Source organism: Sorghum bicolor, chromosome 4 (genome assembly GCF_000003195.3).
Source record: "Sorghum bicolor cultivar BTx623 chromosome 4, Sorghum_bicolor_NCBIv3, whole genome shotgun sequence".
NCBI lineage: Eukaryota > Viridiplantae > Streptophyta > Magnoliopsida > Poales > Poaceae > Sorghum > Sorghum bicolor.
Window position 1 is genome coordinate 10,214,137 of NC_012873.2, and position 22,102 is coordinate 10,236,238.

The 22,102-nt window shown below is 39.9% G+C and overlaps 1 protein-coding gene across 1 annotated transcript; it reads right to left on the bottom strand.

Moving 5' to 3' along the window:
- LOC110434929 (polyadenylate-binding protein-interacting protein 8-like) lies at positions 1,724–6,157 on the bottom strand. Its single transcript, XM_021459961.1, has 10 exons — positions 5,377–6,157; positions 4,611–4,721; positions 4,490–4,534; positions 4,224–4,296; positions 4,028–4,140; positions 3,868–3,927; positions 3,476–3,523; positions 3,321–3,389; positions 2,217–2,278; positions 1,724–2,119 (listed from the first exon to the last, which is right to left on the bottom strand). Exons 1-10 carry the CDS (start codon positions 5,842–5,844, stop codon positions 2,062–2,064), a joined length of 1,107 nt encoding a protein of 368 aa, XP_021315636.1. The 5' UTR covers positions 5,845–6,157; the 3' UTR covers positions 1,724–2,061.

Below are 22,102 nucleotides of genomic sequence, written 5' to 3' on the forward strand. Positions count from 1 at the left end.
GTGAGAGGAAGTAAAATTTAGAGCAACTCTAGTCCAAGTCCCTAAATTAAGCCCTTAAACTTTTATTTACAGGCTATAATAAAAAAATGTAGGGGCTCAAATTAAGACCCAACTCTAATGGAAAAAAACAGACCAAGTCCTTATCTCACATGGGACCCACCTGTCATTGACAAATCCTACGTCAACTCCACCATTTGTAATTCTTGTCTTGATTTATAGGTGGAGAGAGGAAGGTGGGTGGGACCCACTGGATAGGGGTTCTGGATGTGAGGGGCTGAAACTATAATTTGGGAGGGCATGGAAAATGAGAGCCCAAGTAGGGGTGGGTTGGAGTTGATTTTTTTATCAAATCCCTAGATTTAGAATAGAGACTTGTTTAGGAGGTGGGCTGAAGTTGCTCTTAGTTGTAGGAACCAAACAGGCCAAACTTCCTCCATTAAAAAAAAATCTCGCTTGGTTTTGCTTTGTTTTTTCGTCTCACGTTTCTTAGTCTTGCACAGTTTTTATTCAAAGTGAAATTGATAGCACAGATGTTACAACAGAATGTACAATCTATATATCCTATAGCTTGGTTTTGCTTTGTTTTTTCGTCTCACGTTTCTTAGTCTTACACAGTTTTTATTCAAAGTGAAATTGATAGCACAGATGTTACACACAGAATGTACAATCTATATATCCTATAAAGACAAACTCCACTAAACTAATTCTCTTGCACCTCCTTACGCCACATCATCCACTTCTCCTACTATTGCATGCAATTAAGTGTCCACTCACAAATGGTTTCAATAGTGGATGCAGCTGCCTACACATGACCATGCATGCATACTGCTAGCAATTATTGTCTCACATGATCTCCTCTCTTCCTCTTCCGAAACTAACTATTAAAACTATATATAGATGCCTCAATAGACTACAATAATGTCATATTTATATTCTCTCTTTATATCCGCAGCAACGCGCGGGGAATCCTCCTAGTCTAGTCTATTATATGCTTGTGTGGTGTTCGTGCCATCCGATTCATTTAAATGGATTTAGCTCAACCTTACTAAATCAAATAAATTCTAAGTGTTAGTGCAATAAAGGATTTGTCCTGTATGAGAAAATTGACAGGGTGAATGAAAGTGTCATTACTGGTTTGTTGGTCTTTGTTCATTTCATGGCTATTAATGGTTTGTTGGTCTTTGCTCATTTATTACTTTTAATTATTTGTGTTGTACTGGTCATATTATGAGTCATTTTATTTCTTTTCTTTAATATAATGATAACTGTATTCTTTCTGTTTGGAAAAAAAAAAGAATTACAACGCAGGCCGGTAGCCATAAGCAAAAGATGAAACTCTGCCCCAAAAATGAATAGAAGATGAAACAAACACTGCCCCAGGTGGGTGCCGGGTGCCGCCGTCTGCTGGATCCGTCGCCGCCACCGGCCACCATGCAGGAATGCAGGATTGACAATGAAAACACGTCTCCTGCTGTCCTGCATCAAGGAAGGGTCACCAATTCCATACAGGAGTCGTAGGCAATAACACGTGCTCAGTCATGGGAACACATGCCGAAACCCACAATCTTTCGAGCCAAAGCAACAGCAGCACGTTTAACACCAGAAACACATGCCTTATGCATCCACGCAGACTCGCAGAGTGCAGAACAACGAACAGGAGTCACGGGAAATAAACTGCCAAAATGTGAAAGAAAAAAAAAACACCAGCAAGAAATGTAAAATCTCCCACACAGCTAGAACAAATACCAATGTTATTCATTCTTCTTCCAATGCCCGAGAAAGGCAGTTATAGACGAATCCATACATAATTAACATATAAGTGGGGATGAGAAAAAAAACAAGGGAAATGGTGCATGGGTCTGTGAAAGACCGAAGAACATTAGCAGCAGCAAGTTGGTTTCCTATGACTGACTTAGGTACTGGGACACTCTCGGGACGACGGCGACGACGTCACTGATCCACGAAGCAAGGGTTCTAGGGCGCTCATAGCTAGAAGAAGCTCTGCCTGGGATGATTTGCCATTGGTGGCAGCCTCAAGGGTGACGGCGGCTTGAATCGGGCTCAGTTGGACATCACACGAGGAGACCGCGGACGTACTGGTGTCTTGGAAGGGCTCACCCTGCGCAATCAAGGAGATTCCTTACAATAGGTATCACGGTATTTCATGATACTCTTTCATGAATCCACAAATATGGGTTGCTAACAGAATATTTTACCTGATAGGGAGTAAACCAAGGACCACACCACTGAAGTTCAAGGCCATAATTGCACTTTCAGCCTGAAAAGAAAACATGCAAAACGAGAGTACAAATGATGTATAAGTCAGACCAATCATGGCTACAAATGGCTTAAACTATGTACCAATAGGATTGCTTGGGCATACTTACTGAATTAAAAAAAAGAGCACAAAAGGATGGACTAGAAACCTCTCTAATCATGTCTTTACCTAAATGCTTTAAGGACAATAACTTGAAACAAATGTAGTTCTTTCACCTATAAAAATAGGTTCTGGTGGACTACAGAAAAGTCTGATTTTTTAAGTCTTTGCCAATGAAAAATTTACTCTATGGAGGACCATGTTTTTTTAAGAAAATGAACCAAGAACCATCCTGTTTCGACAAGTTAACAATATAATTGGTGTGTATTGTCACAACATCTGGAATCATTACAAGTTCCCCACCTACTAAGACAGAGCAACAATAGCAAGGTTCTAGTTCAGGAACATTAACACAAGTCTTGGTGAATGGACTTTTCCAATCAACATAAACCAAGTCTTGATCAACATTGAGGCAAAGAGAAATATAGTGAAAAATAACTAAAAGGAACACCAACCTGAACTGAACACAAACTAACGAAATTTCGAATAATGCACACAGCAACTATGCGACTTTGGTATAATCAAATATGTCCATTAAGAAAACTAGTCCTTTGCACGCCTTTTCAATTGGTAATGTTTGTGAATCTTAGATGCGAATATATGTAGGGGTCTAATTCTAATTATAACTGTTAGATACATATGCTACAAAACTGTTGGTATGAGTGTCTTTTTAAATCTATATATATGAAAACCACTCAACCCAAGGGGTGAGAGGTGTTCTGCTATTAGAAACCAAGCTACTGCTAGGCCCCATTATTGTGTACCAGTAATACTTGAATATTAACTAAAATCTTAATTGCATCAGAACATATCACTTAATATCTTGTTTCCCTTGATTCACATAACTCTCACTCCTAGGCCCTCTTATTATGTGCGCACTCGAAGATTAACTAAAATCTTAACTCCATTAGAATATATCAGCAAAAGACTTTGTTTTACTTACTTCAGCAAACTCAACAAAAGCAATGCATGTGGAGTGTACATAGTCACCAAGGAGCCTCAGCCGAGAAACCTAAACAAAGTGTTAGATGGCAACCATTTAAGAAAACAATATAAATATTCTAGAAAAGACACACTATAAACAGTTTTATAGCATACCTTTCCGCATGATTGCTGGAAGAAACCCTTTACATCATCCTCTGTAACCTACACGGTAGAGTTCAGAACGCATAAGCTGCAAACTTTTAACTTTTCAAGACATTTTTATCTTCACTATTAATCATATGTATCAAATTTAAGCATTCACCAATCATAACAAATACCAGGAGGGAAAGCTTGTTAATGAAGCAACTAATCTAAAGCAAATCAGGCCTTAATTTGGAACCACTCACTACAATCTAAAAGTACAGCTAGAAGTTGCGCAATTCAATTTTAAAAGATTATAGAGGCACTATTAAATACAATGTTGAATTCTGAATCTAATGACAAGCATCTTATGTGTAATCCAAATTCAAGATTTCAACCACACAACCAACCAAAAAGAGACTTACCTTCTTGTCTATGTTAGTACAATATACAGTCCTCGATACCATTTCTTTCTCGTCTTCAGTCTATAAAAATAACCATTACAAAATTATGAGAACTGCTTCCATACTTCTCTTTCTATAAATGCTATGGATATCAAATAATTGCCATCATCATCAGACTTACTCGAGGAAGAAATTTAGGATTAACAGGTAGAATTGCTGTTTTAGAAGGCAAAACTCTAACAGGATAATAGCCAAGCATGGTTCCTCCAAGTGTTAGTGCTGCTCTTGCACCAGCTGCAGACAAAGGAAAACTTCACCATCACTGTTTTATTGTTACCAATACAGTAAATGAAAAGATAATGTCTCAAGAATGCTACCATCATCAGCAAACTCAATGAACGCAAAGCGCAGGACAGAATGGGGGTCACCACAGATACGACAATCTACCACCTACACGTTAACAGTAGACATAATATTACAAATACGCTATGTTATTACCAAGACAGAGAAGCTAAATCATCTATTTCACTTCACAAGGAAATAAAAGGTGACAAAGGTCACCCAGATGCTGTCATCAGCCATCATATAATTAAAAGGAAATTATATCACCATGTTTTTCCTGCAAAAGAATCACAGAACTTACTTGCCCGCAGTTAGAAAACACTTCAGCGAGCTTCTGCTCAGTCACCTGTAAAGCAACAAGAAGAGATGTAACAGCATTAGAAATGGCAATGCAAAAAGGGCACTGCGTTGAGTTAGCTCACATTCTGATCAATGTCAGAGACATAGACGGTCCGCCGCACACTGTCCTCCCTATCAGCCCGTCGGGGCCGGCCTCCCACCCTCCGCCTCCCCTGGTTGAAGCTGTTCCTTCTCTGAGATATCAATCAGGAGGGCAAAGTCAATTTGTCGTCCTACCACCAGAATCAATAAATGAACACAGAATCAAACCGTTTTGTTCTGAAATTCTAAAAAGGTAAATGGAGGCCCACGAAAATGAATTGTTGACATCAAGCACAGTAGCCCATCACTATCACATCGATCCACGTATCAAGTTCTTGGCAAGGCAATTGTCGTACCACGAGCACCGATCTTTCATCAATACTATCTGGTTAGCAGTTTAGCACCCATCAAATCATTTCTCTTAATAAACGAACAAGATGAAGTTGTCATCTTTAGAAGGGGGGAGGTTCTTTATATCATTTTGCAATATGATGATTCTGCAAATGATTCAGAAGAAAAACTTCTTTAACAGAACAAAATTATAAACCCTCCCTCAGTGCTTAAGACTTGATTTTCAAAAGACAAAACAAGAAGGGAAAGGCGACAGAAATGAAATTATATGAAGAAAGTGATCAACAACATGTCCCGATACCACCATCAATTCAGACGATCGGGATACGCAAGTCAGCAAATCATCCAGCGATCACAGGAATGAAAAGGTCAAACAAATATAACAAAGCCTCCCAAATCGAGACGCGTAGAATTAGAACCGTAATGAAAAAAAACGAAGATTCACAGCTCACCGACCCGGCGATTCAGTGGGTGTCCGGCGCCGCCGCCGTTGCTGGATCCGTCGCTGCTAGAGTCCCTGCCCCCGCCGGCGCCGCCGCCGCTTATCTCCAGGCGCCCGCCGGCAGCGCCGTAGTACTCGGCGGCGGACACGAACACAGGCGCGTCGGCGGAGAGCACCCCTCCTCCTCCCGCCGCCGGCTTTGCTGCCGCTGCCGGCACGGCGACTGGAGCCGTGCGGCGCGACGACGGCACGAACTCCTGCGCGCAAGGGTTGAGCTTGGACATGAGCTCCTCCAGCTTCCTCAAGTCGCTGCTGTACACCGGCTCCTCCTCCGTCTCTCCCGGGGCGGCGGCGGCAACGGCGGCATCGCCCTTCTTCACCTCCTCCACCTCGGCCTCCGCATCCGTCTCCGGCGCCACCGCGACCTTGGCCTCGGCCCGGATCGGCGCCTCCGCCGTCGCCGCAGCCTGCACCGCCACCATTATTGCCTCCTACCGCACTTACCTCGATCGAAGAGAGATCAAAACAGAATCAATTGTTTTCTTTTCTTGTTCTTGGGTTGGTGTGCGTTAGCCTTGTTGTTGGTGGTGTTGGTGACAGTGATACTACAAAAGAGGGAGGGGAGGAGGGTGGTGGAGTGAAGAGGAGGAAGGAGAAGAGAAACGATGGGAAAATAAAAACCGGAGAGTGAAGCCGTTTTGAGAGGGGTAGTTGGCCTTGGCGAGAGAGAATCGGGGAAGGGCAGGAGCTGGGTCAGAGGCCGTGGAGTGGAGGAGAGGCACGTCACGGCACGGCCCGGCTGCCCTCCCTTTTTGTTCCCATCCCCATCGGCGGCCATGCTCACCACCGCTTGGTCTCTTGGCGCACGCAGCAGCAGTCCACGCCTCTCCCGGATCTCCTGTGTCTAAATTTAGCCGGCGATATCCCTTTGATTGATCTCAGGAATTCTGCTGCTTCGGCCGTGCGGCGGCATTTGCATTACAGCGGTTAACAGTCTTTGACTGCTTGCAATGCCTGCCTGCGGCTGCATGCCTGCATCTTCTAGAATCTGCATGCTTCTTCATTGCATCTTGTATAGGAAAAGAAAAACAGGTCTTATAGTTATTCTGGATATTTGTTTTTTCATGGAAAATACTCACTCTGGCATAAATACTCTGGATATTTTGTACACACATCTTACTTTTCGAGAAGTTATTTTTTTTTAAAAAAAAGTATATATATTAAAAATATACTGATATTCATGATGTAAAAATAAATATCATTAGATTAAGCATGGAATGTATCTTTAGAATAAAATTACTTGGAGATATTGATATTGATATTGATGACGTAAAATAAATGTCATTAGATTGAACATGGAATATATCTTTATAATAAAATTCTTTGAAGATGCTAACACTGATACTATTTTCTATGTTAATTAACTTCTTCAAAAACAAAATATGTATTTATTTTGGGACACACATCGATGTCATTTGTTGTGCATGCTCCTCAAGAGGGGGATCTTGATCTTTATATTAATTTTGTTTCCATCTACCCATCATATATTGGACCTACTTACTAGGAATGGAATTCGATGAATTAATTGTAGGTGTGTTGAAACTTTATTCCAACGATGTTAATTTGACAAATTGGATTTATTTTATTTGATTAATGTTCTTGGAAAAATATCAAAAGTTTACCCACATAAGTAAGATACATGTATTCATTTTTAGTCCAGTAAAATACATTGCTTATATATGAAACCGAGTGATAATGAAAAAAAAATATATAAGAAAAGACACCGACCCAAGAGAAACAAGTGTTTTTTTTTCATAGAAGAAACAGACATGAGTTGAAGACAACTCAAAAAAATCCGAGTGATTGGATACATGATGATATGACACCTTCCATCCACTAGTTGGCTTACTTCTTATAAAAATATATATAAGGCTTGTTTAGTTCCAAAAAATTTTGCAAAATAGAAATAGTAGCACTTTCGTTTGTATTTAACAAATATTATTCTAGACTCAAAAGATTCGTCTCGTCAATTCCGACCAAACTGTATAATTTATTTTTATTTTCATCTATATTTAATACTCTATGCATACGTCTAAAGATTCGATGTGACGGGGAATCTGAAAACTTTTGCAAAATTTTTGGGAAACTAAACAAGGCCTAAATTAACTTCGCAGCTAAACGTGTCATATTAAAAATTACAACCAAAAGGTTGGAACATGAGCAGAGCCGACGCAACCGATCCCAGTAGACCGTGCAACAAATTGAATTAGCCTTTAATGAAATTTCACATATGCTCGATTCGGTACACTTGCATCCAAAATATAATAAAAATAATTGACACCTGCAACAACTCTAGAGGTTGAGTACCCCAGCATCTTCAATCGTGGTTGCTAGCAGCATTGTAGAGTTTGAGTATCCCGTATTCCCGTATCGCAACTCGGTGAGTGTACCACAGTGGAGTAGCTTTTAATTTAGTGTGTGAAGAGGCTAAAAAATTATTAAAGTTGATAACAAAAAGTCAATAACTACAAGTCAACTGCCAGAAAGCTTTTAAGCTAATAGGCTAGTATATGTGAACCATTGACTTTATTAACATCTAAACATGACAATCATTCCCGACCCGAGAGAGTTGTGCTACGAGATGTTACAGAGTTTATGGTTGCAGTCAATCCGTGGTTGTCAAATTGAGCACGTGAGTGAAAAAGACAATAACCAGAGTCGTTCACCAGAGTCGTTCATAAAAAGCTCCGGCTTTCATTTTCAGAAGACTGTGGCCTGTTGTGGGACACGAAAACGTGAACAGGGCAGCAGGACCGCAGGAACATACTGGAAACCCGATCTCAGGCTACTAGCTATCACCGGTTTTAAGTCAAGGGTATATTTGGTATTTGGTAGAGCGCTAAATTTTTGTAGAGATATTTTAGATTATTTTTCTGTGTATGGTGAACAACTTAAATACAAACTATTTTAATATGTTGCACTGAAAAAATTAATTGAGAAAAAAATAGAACCCAACGAGATGAGAATCTATGGCCTTGTTTAGTTCAAAAAAATTTGCAAAATTTTTCAGATTCCCCGTCACATCGAATCTTTAGACACATGCATGAAGTATTAAATATAGACAAAAATAAAAACTAATTGCACAGTTTGGTCGAAATTGACGAGATGAATCTTTTGAGCCTAGTTAGTCTATGATTGGACAATATTTGTCAAATACAAACGAAAAAGCTACAGTGTCGATTTTGCAAAATATTTTGGAACTAAACAAGGCCTATGTGAAACTACCCTCGAGCCATTTTGCATGGGAATACAGGGGTGTTTGGCACTACCCCGCTTCTGTTTTTCAGCTATGCTCTACGAACTCCATCATAGAGCAGCTCTATCGTGGAATTTGCGGGGCTGAAAAAATAAGAGTAGAGGAGTCCCAAACACTTCCATAAAAGCAATAAAAGGTTTTGGTTCGAATCAGTTGTTAGAAAAGACTGTTTGTAAGACACATACTATTATATGAACCTGGGTATTTTACTACATGATGTAGAACAGGCATGATCAACGGCAACCGCTGATAAGCAGCGGAATCAGTTAGCTATTCTTGATCCAACAAACGATTAGGAAGCTTCTAATAAAAGAGTTAATTAAGAATGTCCCTTTTGTTATCTCGCATGCTAATAACAAAACAACTTATATGCATGGGAAATTTCAGAGTTGACTGATGATTGAGAAAAAAACCAGTAGCATCATCATCATCAAGAATAATAAAATTACAAACAATTTCCTTTATGGTATTCTACATATATGTCAATAAATTTTAATAGAAAAAATACTTCAGAAATGCCAATATCACTAAAGCAGCGCCATTTATATTCAGGAGGAGGAAAGGAAAGAGAAAAATGGTGTAAAACTAGCTAGCTGTCACATGAGTTATATACACGTGGACAGGAGCTGCTAGCTTAGTTAGCGCAGCCCAATCGACGGTAAACCACGAACGCTGAACTGCTAACTGACACAACGAATCACAAAGCCACGAACGCTAAACTACTAATAGTGAAAAAACTATCAATCATTTATCAATATTTTTCTTTCACGATAAATCAGCGAACAGTATCTTTAATCATGATTTTTCTACAAACAAACGCTGTCGTGTTCGGTGGAGGCGAAGTTATCCTATTCTTGTTCGGGGACGGTAAGGCCTTCTTCAGTTGGCAAAAACTTTTGGTTTCAGCACTTTCGTTTGAATTTGATAAATATTGTTCAATTATGAACTAACTAGGCTTAAAAGATTTATCTCGCAAATTATATGCAAATTGTGTAATTAATTTTTATTTTCGTCTATATTTAATGCTTCATGCATATGCCGTAAGATTTTTGATGTGACAGAAAATCTTGAAAATTTTTGGACACTTTTTTGGCAACTAAACAAGGCCTTCACGAGAACGAGAGCCAGTGGAGAATCTTTGGCAGAGAGATCGATGCTGAACTACGTGCTCAAGCAGGAGGAGTGTAGTGGGAAAAGAGGATTGATTAGCACTTGGGCCGGCCTGGCATGGGAATAGATTATATTCTTCCAAACACCCAGCACCTTTATTGCAACCCAATGGTACGGTTCCATATGCATGCATGGAAACGATTCGTGCATACTAGCTACTCCTACCACACTTGCTTGCTTCGCTGCCGTATAATTCTCCAGCGATCACCTCTAGCTAGATGTTGACGTAAAAATTGATCACACAGCATAAGTACCTTGAATGTTCAGGTCGCAAACGGATCAAAGAACGCAACGGATAACTAATACGTTTTTATGGTGAAGAACAGAAATGTTTACAAGCGAATTAGCAAAGAATAGCTACCGTGCTTACTGCAGGATGAATAATACATGCCTAGTTTTTGGGCAAATTAGCAAACAAGACGTCAAAGTTTACGTCCGAGAGAGACATTTTCGGAGCAAGAAGGTCAGCGAGTTTCTCTAGGTCAGCCAACAAGCCTAGAGCGTCATCCCTTGGTTATCATGATAAAGCGATGAAGAGCGACATGGAGGTTTAATGGACAGCTCATCTCCTGCTTGGTTTGTTAAAAGAAATGATACTAATTAAGGAGGTAAGCTATAAGTGTGTATGGGTTAGCCATTTCTTGGCAGCAACTAATCTTTTCGGATGATGAAAATAAACATTCAGTCGCAAGAAGATTAATACAGAATATATACACTGTCAAACTGTACTTGTTCGGGGACGGTAACTTCACAAGAACCTTAATTAAATTCTCAGAAAACTTCACAAGAACCTAGTAGCTGAATCTGTGCAATATAATGACGAACCGACATGACACAACAAGCAGTGATCGGGTCGGTACTCCAGTGTGAAGGCAGTTACGTGTCACGCAGGGCAGCGAGATGACACAATTGGACAAGGCTATTATTAGGTTTGGGTGAGGGACGTGGCTAATCGTGAGAGAGCAGCCGCTGCCACACAATGTGACTCTGGAACCGATCTTGCATTTGGGTTGGCTAGCTACTGGAAAGAGATTGGCCACGGGCAAAACTAGCAGCTACTGCTTCATGATGATGACCTGTCCAGATGGACGACGTGCGCGTCAAATTCATTCATCCCTGTGCCCATGCATAAGGGGGAAAATGTTTGTGCAAAATTGATCTATCCTCTTTTTTTTTTTTGCGATTACATGGAAGGACGGCGTCCAAATCATATAAAAAATTCCACGCCCACACGTCAAGTACAGATACTTGGAGATTTTTTTTGGGGGGAAATCAAAAGGGATTTTGTTGAAACACAAGTTCTTCCTCTTGGTTTTCACCTAAACATGTTGAGAAAGATAGGGTTGGAATAATGTCAACCGTAAATGCACTAGAGAATGTTGAGTACGGTTGAGACCAAAATGTATAAACTTATTCAAATTAACCACTTACAAGATTCATTGTCAAAGACTTTTAATATAATTTAAAATGAGTTATCAATGTCATTGGTATTTGGTTTGTTATAAGGAAATAGATTTTCATGGTTACTTTTTGGGGATTAACAATGGTAGAACTAGGTGATTTAGAAAAAAAAATATAATGTAGTATTTCTATGGTCATGTAATAATAGCTTATAATGGTAATTCAGATGTTGATTTCAGGGATACTTTAGTTTATTTTTATAATGACAATACAGATGCAAACTTAGAGATTGTTTTAAAATCTTTCATATGATAGAGGTACATAATTTAAATGTACATTCAGGAGGTAACTATGTTTTTCTTCATAATGACAAAGTGTGGATGATTTGTGTCATGTAATAATAGCTTAGAATGGTAATTTAGATGTTGATTTAAGGGATAATTTAGTTTATTTTTATAATGACAATACAGATGCAAACTTAGAGATTGTTTTAAAATCTTTCATATGACAGAGGTACATAATTTAAATGTACATTTAGGAGGTAACTATGTTTTTCTTCATAATGACAAAGTGTGGATGATTTGTTAAGAAAATAAAATAGATCAAGTTGTTATTGTTCTCTAATCTCTATGACAATTAGAGGCAACCAAATTAATAGCTAGATGTTTCTAATTATTAAGAGGTTGCAGAATCTATCTTTTTGTTTTCTTGCCATCCTACTAGGATTAATGTGGAGGCTTCATTGAGGATCCCTAGTTAGTAATATTAAGGTATGTGTTGTTAACCTTTGTATTGTATCTTGGTAGGTCTTTAATATGTACTTAGTTAGAACCTAAGCCAAAGTTATATAATGATACCATGAATGCATATTTTCACTTTCAACTTTTGATATTTTAGTCATTGTGATATTTTATTCAAATGTGAAGTTCAAACTCTAATGCTTATTTATGTTTTGTTTAATAATTTTCCTTCTATATTTTATCCAAAAATAGATTTTGGATCCACAAACAAAACCAATCATTTGAGCTTGCATCATGACACTGAAGATGCTAAATTTCCTATATCAAATAATTATATATTAACCTACCCATATTGATATGCCATAATATTTTATTATAAATCTATAAATCTATCTAAAGTAACAACTTACAAAATTTATTGTCATAGAGCGTCGTCAGCATTATTGGTATATGGTAAGGGAACATGTCTCACAGTTGATGCTTGCTTTTAAATTAAAATACTACTTTATATTATCTTTCACAATGAAAAGGGGTAATTCAAAAGCTCTCTGTAAGTAATTTTACCTTTTCCGGTAAAATGCATTTTCAGTTATAGCCTCACAGCTCCGATATAGGTCCACCAATATATCCAAATTGAGTAGTAGTAATGATATAATAAATTACTTACAGAGGCAAGAACTTTATGGCCATAATAACGGACTACAAAAGTGGGAGAGAAAGGAGCCGAAAGCGAGCCGCATTTTGCTGCAGCCATTCATCTATATTTCTCTGGCAGAGCATATATTCCGGATCCGGAATCGCTTCCATTCCATGAATGCTCCATACTGGATGGAGTAGTAGAAACTTCAACTCTATGATGCTGCAGATGCTCTTCCTCCTCTCAGAATTGTCCACAGCAAAGGCATCTGTAGGCAAAGTACTGGTCCACCATGGTACTGTAGGGTGGTCTCATCTCTCATGAGTCATGAGGCTATTTGAGCCGATGAATGAAATATATCATCATAATAAAAAAGACTAGTATATATATTCTCTCTCTGTCCTATAATTTAAGAGAACGTCCAAATAACGTATGTATCTATAGATTATTTTTCCTTAAATTATGGTTTCCTTTTTAATAAACTTTGCTAAATCTAAATATAATTGTTGTGTAGAATGTATTATATTTTAGTATAAATTTTAGAATCATAATGTATTATATTTCAGGACGAATGAAGTATGTATCAGATACCTATATAAAGACATGATGTGGCGCGTAATCCACACGTAGGCTGGGCCAGCGGTATGTACATATGACGCCAACCCATTAGATGTGGGACTTGTGCCTCTGCCGTATTCTATCGCGCTTACTATACTCGGCTAGCCGCTATTCTGATAAGCCCTCCAGCTAGCAAAATATGTCCAACAATTCTATGGCACATCGTGATATCGTCGTGCAGTGCTAGCTGACGCACAAGCCTCATAAAATGTCATTAATAATACTCCACACAATTCAAATGTGCATCTATACAATATATATATTGGCTTCTAGGTAAGTCAATTTGTCCCATGGGCAGTTCCGTACTTTTGCATGGCTGAGTTTAGCAGGATTTTCTTTTTTTTTAGAAAAAACAAGGAGGTAAACATGTATAATGGTATTGAAATCAAGATGCACACAACTTTTGGCTTGTGATTTTACAAAGTTAATATTTTAAATGGCAAATTTGCAAAGCCTACTCTTTGGCATGCTGGCAAATAGTCAATTTTCTCATAAATTATATCTTAAATATAATTAACATTATACTAATTGATACCAAATAAGTAGATTATCAAAATATATTTTATAATCTATCTAGTAATACTAATTTGATGACATTAATATTAATGTTTTTTTATAAATTTAGTTACATTTAAAGAAACTAAAATTAGTGCAAGAAATTAATTTATTTTGGGAGTTAAGGAGCACCAGCAGAAGGGGAAAACATTATAGGAGGATAATGGCTAAAATCAATTAATTAGCCTACATAGCCGTACTTATTGCAGAAGGCCGCGTGCCTCGTGCCGCCAACTCTACTGAAATCCAAGTTTTTTTTAAAAAAAAAAACAAACTCTACTGAAATCCACGTCATGTCACGGCCATCCACCCTATAGCTTAGTGTTGATTTATTTATTTTTATATCGTTAAATATAATAGACAGTGTTGCCAAAGCATAAGGTGTCTTCTTGTAGTGGTTGCGACTAGGCGGCACGAAGTTGGGCTCCTAGGAACTACGAAGGATGGTTATCGTATATCATCACCTAATGATCACCAATAACTAAATTACATATAGAGTTTGTTTGGATTTACCAACTAAATTTTAGCGGGCCTAAAATTAACTATTAGGGATCCAAACAGTCCATAGCTAAGGCCTTGTTTAGTTCACCCCAAAAACCAAAAAGTTTTCAAGATTCACCGTCACATCGAATCTTTCGGCACATGCATTAAGCATTAAATATAGACGAAAATAAAAACTAATTGCACAGTTTACCTATAAATCGTGAGACGAATCTTTTGATCCTAGTTAGTCTATAATTGAACAATATTTGCCACAAACAAACGAAAGTGCTACTGTAGCGAAATCTAAAATCTTTTCGCATCTAAATAAGACCTAAAAGACCACCTATAGTTTAGCTAAGTTTAGTTGTTTCAATATAGCTAAAATCACCTAAATTTTAGCTAAGTCTATTAGCTGGAGGATCAAACACCCCACTAAATTATAGCTAGAAAAAATTTTAGCTAGCTAAAGTTTAGTTTTAAAATTTTTAGTAGCTAAATTTAGTTGGGTGGATTTAAACAAGCTCATATTATACACCTATGGTTCCTTAAATAAAGTAGTACTCCCTCCGTCCACAAATAAATACGCATCTTGTCTCTTGAGGAGTTAAATCTTTTTAAGTTTGACCAAATATATATAAAAACATACTAATATTTATCATATATAATATGTATCATTAGATCGAGCATGAAATATACTTTGATAATATACTTATTCGCGTATACAACTGTTGATATTATTTGATATATTTTTAGTCAAACTTAAAATGGTTTAACTTCTCGAAAAAACGAGATGTGTATTTATTTGTGGATGGAGGCAGTAGCTAATAATAATACTCCCTCCGTCCACGAAAGAGTCAATTTCTAGAGTTGTCCTAAGTCAAACTTTTTAAACTTTGACCAAATTTCTAGAAAAAAATGCTAGGATTTATAGTATCAAATTAGTATTATTAGATTCATCATAGAATATATTTTCATATAATGTGTATTTTATATTATAGATGTTATTACTCTTTTCTATAAAGTTAGTCAAACTTTAAAAAGTTTGACTGGCACGGATCCTAGGAATTGATTCTTTCAGGGACGGAGGGAGTATAACCATACCGGTTGCTGAATACCAAGGCAACAAACAAAAGACAGGAAATTAATCTGCAACCAATACACAGGATAAGTGACAATGAACGCCTTCCTAAACAGTGCTTTCTGAGTAGTATTCTTCCCCACAAACCGCTACAGCAATAAAAATCTCCTAAAAGACAGCATTTTTTCCCACTATTATATGTTGAGTCTGTTCGCTTTTCAGAAAAGCCATGTAAATTATTGTTTGCTGATTTGTTACGAGAAAAATATATTGTTGAATGATTGATAGATTCGATAGGTCCAAATGGCTAGAGGGGGGTGAATAGCCTATTTAAAATTTCTACAAACTTCATAAAGCAAATGAGTTAGTAAAACAAATGGCGAAGCAAAACTAGCACTAGCTCAACTAAGCTATGCAAGCCACCTATACAAACTAGCACAAGGCTAAACACTAAAGCACAACCACAAGAGAAGGCTAGTTACACTCCTAAAACTAAACTAAACAAGCTAAACAACTAGCAAGGTAAACAAGTATGTAAGGAGTGGAGAGTGATTGTTATATCAACGTTGTGGAGTAGAGATATATCCAACCAATCACTCACAATCACAAGAGAATCCTCATCAAGAGATGACACAAGATTTTTTACCGAGGTTCACTTGCTTCCCGGCAAGCTAGTCCTCGTTATGGCGATACACCCACTTGATGGATCACGAGCTAATTGGCAATCCAAAGCCAAACCCTCAGCGGGTGCCGTACATCCACTCAAAAGATGGGGATCCTCCAAGCCACGAGCAATCCACTAGAGTAACCAATTGCGATCTCCCGCGGAGAAGGCTCAAGAACCCCTCACAAATCACTTGGTGAGGCTCGAAACAATCTCCAATCACGAGCTCAACACCACCGCTGCTCCAAGCCATCTAGGGCGTCGGGAAACACCCAAGAGTAACAAGAAATCCGCAGCAAACTCAAGAAACAAGTGCCAGTAAATGCAACTCTCAAAGCAATGCACTTGAATCTCACTCAATCTCACTAGGATTAGCAATCAAGCAAGGAGATGAGTGGAGGGAGTGTTCTCTAGATCAATGTATGTCTCAAGTAATCAAATGTGCAAGAGGTAAGCTCCCAAAGCCGGTCATCCTCTATTTATAAGCCCCCTCAAAGAAACTAGCCGTTGGCTGTTTTCACTGGGCTGAAAACGGGGGCACCGAACGCTACCAAGTGATCACCGGACGCTCGACCCCCAGCGTCCGGTGCTCAGGGGTTGGCCACGTGTCCTTCTTGAATCTCGCTTGTCAGTCTCTAACGGCTACCTGCAAAGCACCGGACGCTCTGCAAGTCCACACCGGACGCGTCCGGTGAAAGCCCTAGTTTGGTTTTTGGATAATTGATGAAACCCTAGTACTAACCTCTATGCTAAGTGTGTGTAGACTTAATGAGGTTGGTACATGCCAAGTGATGGAGCAAGTGATGATCATGGTGATGATGGTGATGACCACAAGATGATAAAGTGCTCAACTTGGAAAAGAAGAAAGAGAAAAACAAAACCCTATGGAGATCAAGGCAAAGGTATTGCTTAGGGTTTGGGTTTTGGTGAACAAGACACCATAGAGGGTGTGATCACATTTAGGATAGATAGCCGTACTATAAAGAGGGGAATTATTTGGCTAAGCGGTTATCGAGTGCCACTAGGTGTCTTTGTTCTTGTGCATGCATTTAGAACCTAGTGAGCTAACTTAACTCCTTCGAAGAAAATGATTGTGAAAATGCTAACACACGTGCACTTGTTGGTACACACTTTGTGGTGTTGGCACACTTTGAAAAGGAGGTGGAGTTTGAAGAGTATAAAGAGGATGGGTTCCTCTGGATTCGGCGCTTTTTGAGAAAATGAAGTGCATATTTTCTATTGCGCCGGTGGAAAATTTGGAGAAGTCGCGGGAGTGTTTCTCACTGAGAAAACACTCACCGGACGCTGGCTCAGAGGCACCGGACGCTGTGTCTGAGCGTCCGGTGTGCAGGCTGCCTGGCCCAGCTAGGGTAAGGCACCGGACGACAGGCACCAGACGCAAGCCTATGCGTCCGGTGGTTAGTGTCCGGTGTGTGGGCGTTTTGCAACCCTCTCTGGGTGTGAGTCCGGTGAGCACCGGACGGTCTGGTGGCTCGCGTCCGGTGACCCTGCGAGTTTGCGGAGCTCTCTGCGCACGGGTCCGGTGTGCACCGGACGCGTCCGGTGCCAACCTGCTCAGCGTCCGGTGCTCTGCAGGTTACCGTTAGACTCTGACATGCGGCTGACGTTGGAGCACCGGACGCTGGTGTTGAGCATACGGTGCCCCTTTAAGAGCGTCCGGTGACCCCGTATTTCGCCCAATGAAAGAGCCAACGACTCTATTTGTTTGATGGGCTATAAATACGTGTTTGGCCGGCTTGGGGCTCACACTCTTGGCATTCTTGACTACTAGACATCCTTGTGAGCCTAAGCAAACACCTCCCACTCATCTCCTTCATAGATTAAACATCTTTGTGAGATTGGGAGTGACTCCAAGTGCATTTGCTTGAGTGATTGCATCTAGTGGCACTTGGGGATCCATTTGGCTGCGGTTTTCTTGTTACTCTTGGTGGTTGCCGCCACCTAGACGGCTTGGAGCAGCGGAGGAGGATTGGCACGAGTTGGTGATTGTTCATGGCCATCTCCCGGTGATTGTGAAAGGTTTGTGCCTACCTCGGCGGAGAGCCAAAGGCAACATTAGTGGATTGCTCGTGTCATTGAGCTACCTCACTTGTGGGTGGGTTCTTGTGGTGTCCTAGTGAGGACGAGGTTCGTGCTACACCTCTTAGCCACCGAACCACCAAGTGTTGGTCGACACAACGGGGACGTAGCGTGCCGGCAAGCACGTGAACCTCGGGAGAAAAATCTTGTGTCTCCATTGTGTTTGTTGATTGGATTTCTCCCGGTGATTGGACTTCATAATATTGTGATTGGTTCATCCCCTCTACGTGGTGGTATAAAGATCAAACTCTCTCTCTTACTTTCTTGCAAACTAGAGTAGCTTACTTCTTGTATAGAAACTTTAGGTAGCTCTCTAGTATAAGTAGAGACTCAGTTATTGTGTGCATAGTGATCATAGCAATTAGAATTGTTGGGTAGGTGGCTTGCAAACACCCCATTAGAGCTAGAGCAAAAAAAGCTTCGCTTTGTTATTTACTAACCTCTTGCTCTAGTGTTTTTGTAGAATTTTTAAATAGGCTATTCACCCCCCTCTAGCCATATTAGAACCTTTCATCCGGTGCACACCGGACTCATGCGCAGAGAGTTCCGCAAACCCGTAGGGTCACCGGACGTGAGCCACCGGACGCACCCTGAGCGTCCGGTGCTCACCGGACTTAAACACAGGGAGGGTTGCAAAACGCCCTCACACCGGACGCTAACCACCGGACGCTCTCAGAGCACGTCCGGTGCTCAACCCTAGCAGGGTTAAGCACACCGGACTCTGAGGCAAGCGTCCGGTGCCTCTGCACTCAGCGTCCGGTGAGTGTTTCTCAGTGAGAAAACACTCCCGTGACTTCTCCAAATTTCCCATCGGCGCAATAGAAAATATGCACTTAATTTTCTCAAAAGAGAGGAACCTACACCCCTCTCAACCCTAGGAACTTCACCTCCTTTGTAAATGTGCTAACACCAACAAGTGTCCACCACCAAAGTGCAAGTCTGTTAGCTTTTCACAAACATTTTTATCCAAAGGAGTTAAGTTAGCACTTTACTAGATCCTAATGCATTGCTCAAGATGTAGACATAGTAGCACTTGATTCGAGAGATGACCGTGATTTCCCCTCTTGATAGTCGGCTATCGATCTTAAACCCGGTCAATCACTTCTCTACTCATCTTAGACAGGCAAAAGTAAAACCCTATGTTTATACCTTTGCATTGATAACTTTGCTCCTCGTCTATCATCATGATCTCCACATCAAGCTTCATCTCTTTGTAGTCATGTGGTCACCTTTCCATGCCATCATGCACCTTCATCACATGTGTTGCTATGCCTAACTCAAATCACTTAAACACAAGACATTAGCAACTTGGTGTCATTAATACCAAAACCAAACTTGGGCTTTCAATGGTCGGATTTAACATATGGACTTATGACTTAAATCGGATGTATATTTTGATACATTGTATAGATTGTGGTATTCGTGTAATCACATTACTTTTAATTTTTTTGAACGAACAGGTATGAGACGGTGCCCACTTTTTTTATGAATAGAGAAGAGGTACAACCACTAAGGGTACGGGAAAACAAAAACTATTTATTAATAACAAAGGACCAGCCATAAGAGACAAAATCTTGGATAGTTTCTTTGCCCACGCTAGTTCCAGCTTCCACCTTGAGTTTTCTGGGCGAAAGAGCAAAATAGCGGATGGCTGTTTGTGCTACAGCACTCTTTGTAATCACCGCTGGTCCTAGACAAACTATTGGTGATATGGTAAAACCAGTAGTGATGATCAAAACTCGATCAGGAATGGCTAGTAGATAGCTTTTTTTCATGCAGATCGAGAAAACCTCTAAACTTCTACTTCACCCATATACAGTGGCATCGTAGCTCTGTGAGATGAGCATGCCACAAACATGTGCTTTGGATGTAGGGCAGATGAGGGAGTTTCCCCCTTGTCACTGCAACCGAACCCACAAATAAAGAGTGACCACTTCAGGAAGAGGTAATGAGCTTGCAACGACCACTCGATCAGCTAGGCCGTTCCCTGGTAGACGGTAGTGATGATCAAGACGTTACCGTCGGATAAAATGCCGCACTGGTGGTGATGATCAAGACATGTCACCGCCGGATCAAACGCCGCACCGACTGTGGCAGCGGTGATAATTATTGCTTCATCACCATCAGATCAAACATCACCTGAGGTGATGAGCTCTTATCACTGGTGGATTGTATGCTAGAACAACGGTTATGTCCACTTCATCACCACCGCCGCGTACCAGTGGTGATGGCCACTTCATCACCGCCCGCCGGATTGAATGTCGTACCAGCGGTGATGGCCACTTCATCACCTCTGGATCGCATGCCCTCATTGGCTCTATTTGGCAATTTTTCTGCCATCTCGAACATAAAGTCTTCTTGTGGCTAATCCTCAAGGACATAATAAGAACTAGGGACTCTTAATAAGAAGAAACATGCATCTCAATTGTTACAATTGTGTTCTTTGTCAATTGGCTATAGAGGAAACCTTAGATCATGTCACACCCAATTTCAAGGATGAAATTGAATGTATAAACTCATGTGTGCCCAGGGATCAATCACACACATAAGTCACAAATTACATATCATCATTGCAGTGTTTAGAACAAACGTAGTCATAACATCACATAGTTTGGTACAACAACGGAATAAAAATAAGATAACTCTCTCGGGACTTCACACAGGGAAGGTTGACTGGTGAAGCACAAGCCTAAAAGTCCTCCGGTTAGTCCTCATAGCTACCTTCATCGGCTACCCATCCGAGATTTCTATCCAAAAAGGAATATAAACAAGCGTGAGTATATCTCGTACTCCACAAGCATAGCATGAGGATTCATGAAGCTCAAAAGACTAGACTAGGTTTACTGCCTCAACATTTTAGTGGGTCAGTATTTTAACATTAATTAATATTAAGTTATGCTTAAGCTCCCAAATAACTCATATGATCAGTTGTCGGAACCCTAGTGAATCATTAAGTCACATTATAACATAATTATGAATCATCAAGTACAACATCATTATCGGTAACCAGTTATTCTGAGAGAGGGAGCAGCTGCGGGAGGAGGGAGATGACAGGTGGGCCCCGCCTATCATCGAGCAAGGAGGGAGGGGGAAGAGCGTGGCTTGCTGTTCACCCGAGTTTGCCGGCCCAAGAGGAGGGAGGGGAGAGGGAGTGGGCTGCGGAGGAAAGGATGGGCCCGCATGCCGAAAGGAGGGGGAAAAGGATTTCCTTTTTATTTTTTTCCAAACCGATTTTCAAACTCATTTTCAAATTGAATTTGAATAAATTTTATTTTGCATAAATTCACACATCACAGAAATAAATGTTGCAGCATGAATGCATCAACATATTTCTAAACTTATAGTAAATTTTAATTTCCCAAAATTTATTTATTTTTCCTATATTTTAATGCTCACAAATTGACCTAATAAATCAAATTCAACTATTTTAAAAGAAGAAAATTTTAGGGTTCTTGAACTGCGCTTTTGTGGAACAGTGCTAGAACATGTTAAACATCAAACCTATCTCCAAAATATTCTGTTTGGGATGCTGACTGTCAAACCTATCTCCACTTCATCACCGCGGTAATTGTTTTTTTTTGTGGGTGGGGGGGGGGGAGGGAGGGGGGTTCTCTTGAAGACCTGTTAACGTTCTGATTCTAAAATAAAATCAGTATAGTCGCCAGCCCCACCTGAAAAAAAAAAAAATCCTACCTTCCTATCTGAGTTACCCAACTTGGATGCATCGCGGTGCCTAAAATATCATAGAGGCAAGTCACCACAGTATTATAAAAAAAATCAATATATTATACTTCAGCATTCTGATGAGCCTCGCCAAAGTAAAATATACTTTTATAAAAATTAGCTTTTATTAGACCGGAAAGTTATTAGTCAAATATAATTTTATAATGTCTATTAGTTAAAGTGTCATATTCGAATGTCTCAGAGAATGCGTGTAAGTCCTAACGTACATTTCCGGTCAGTGGAAGTACAAAAGAA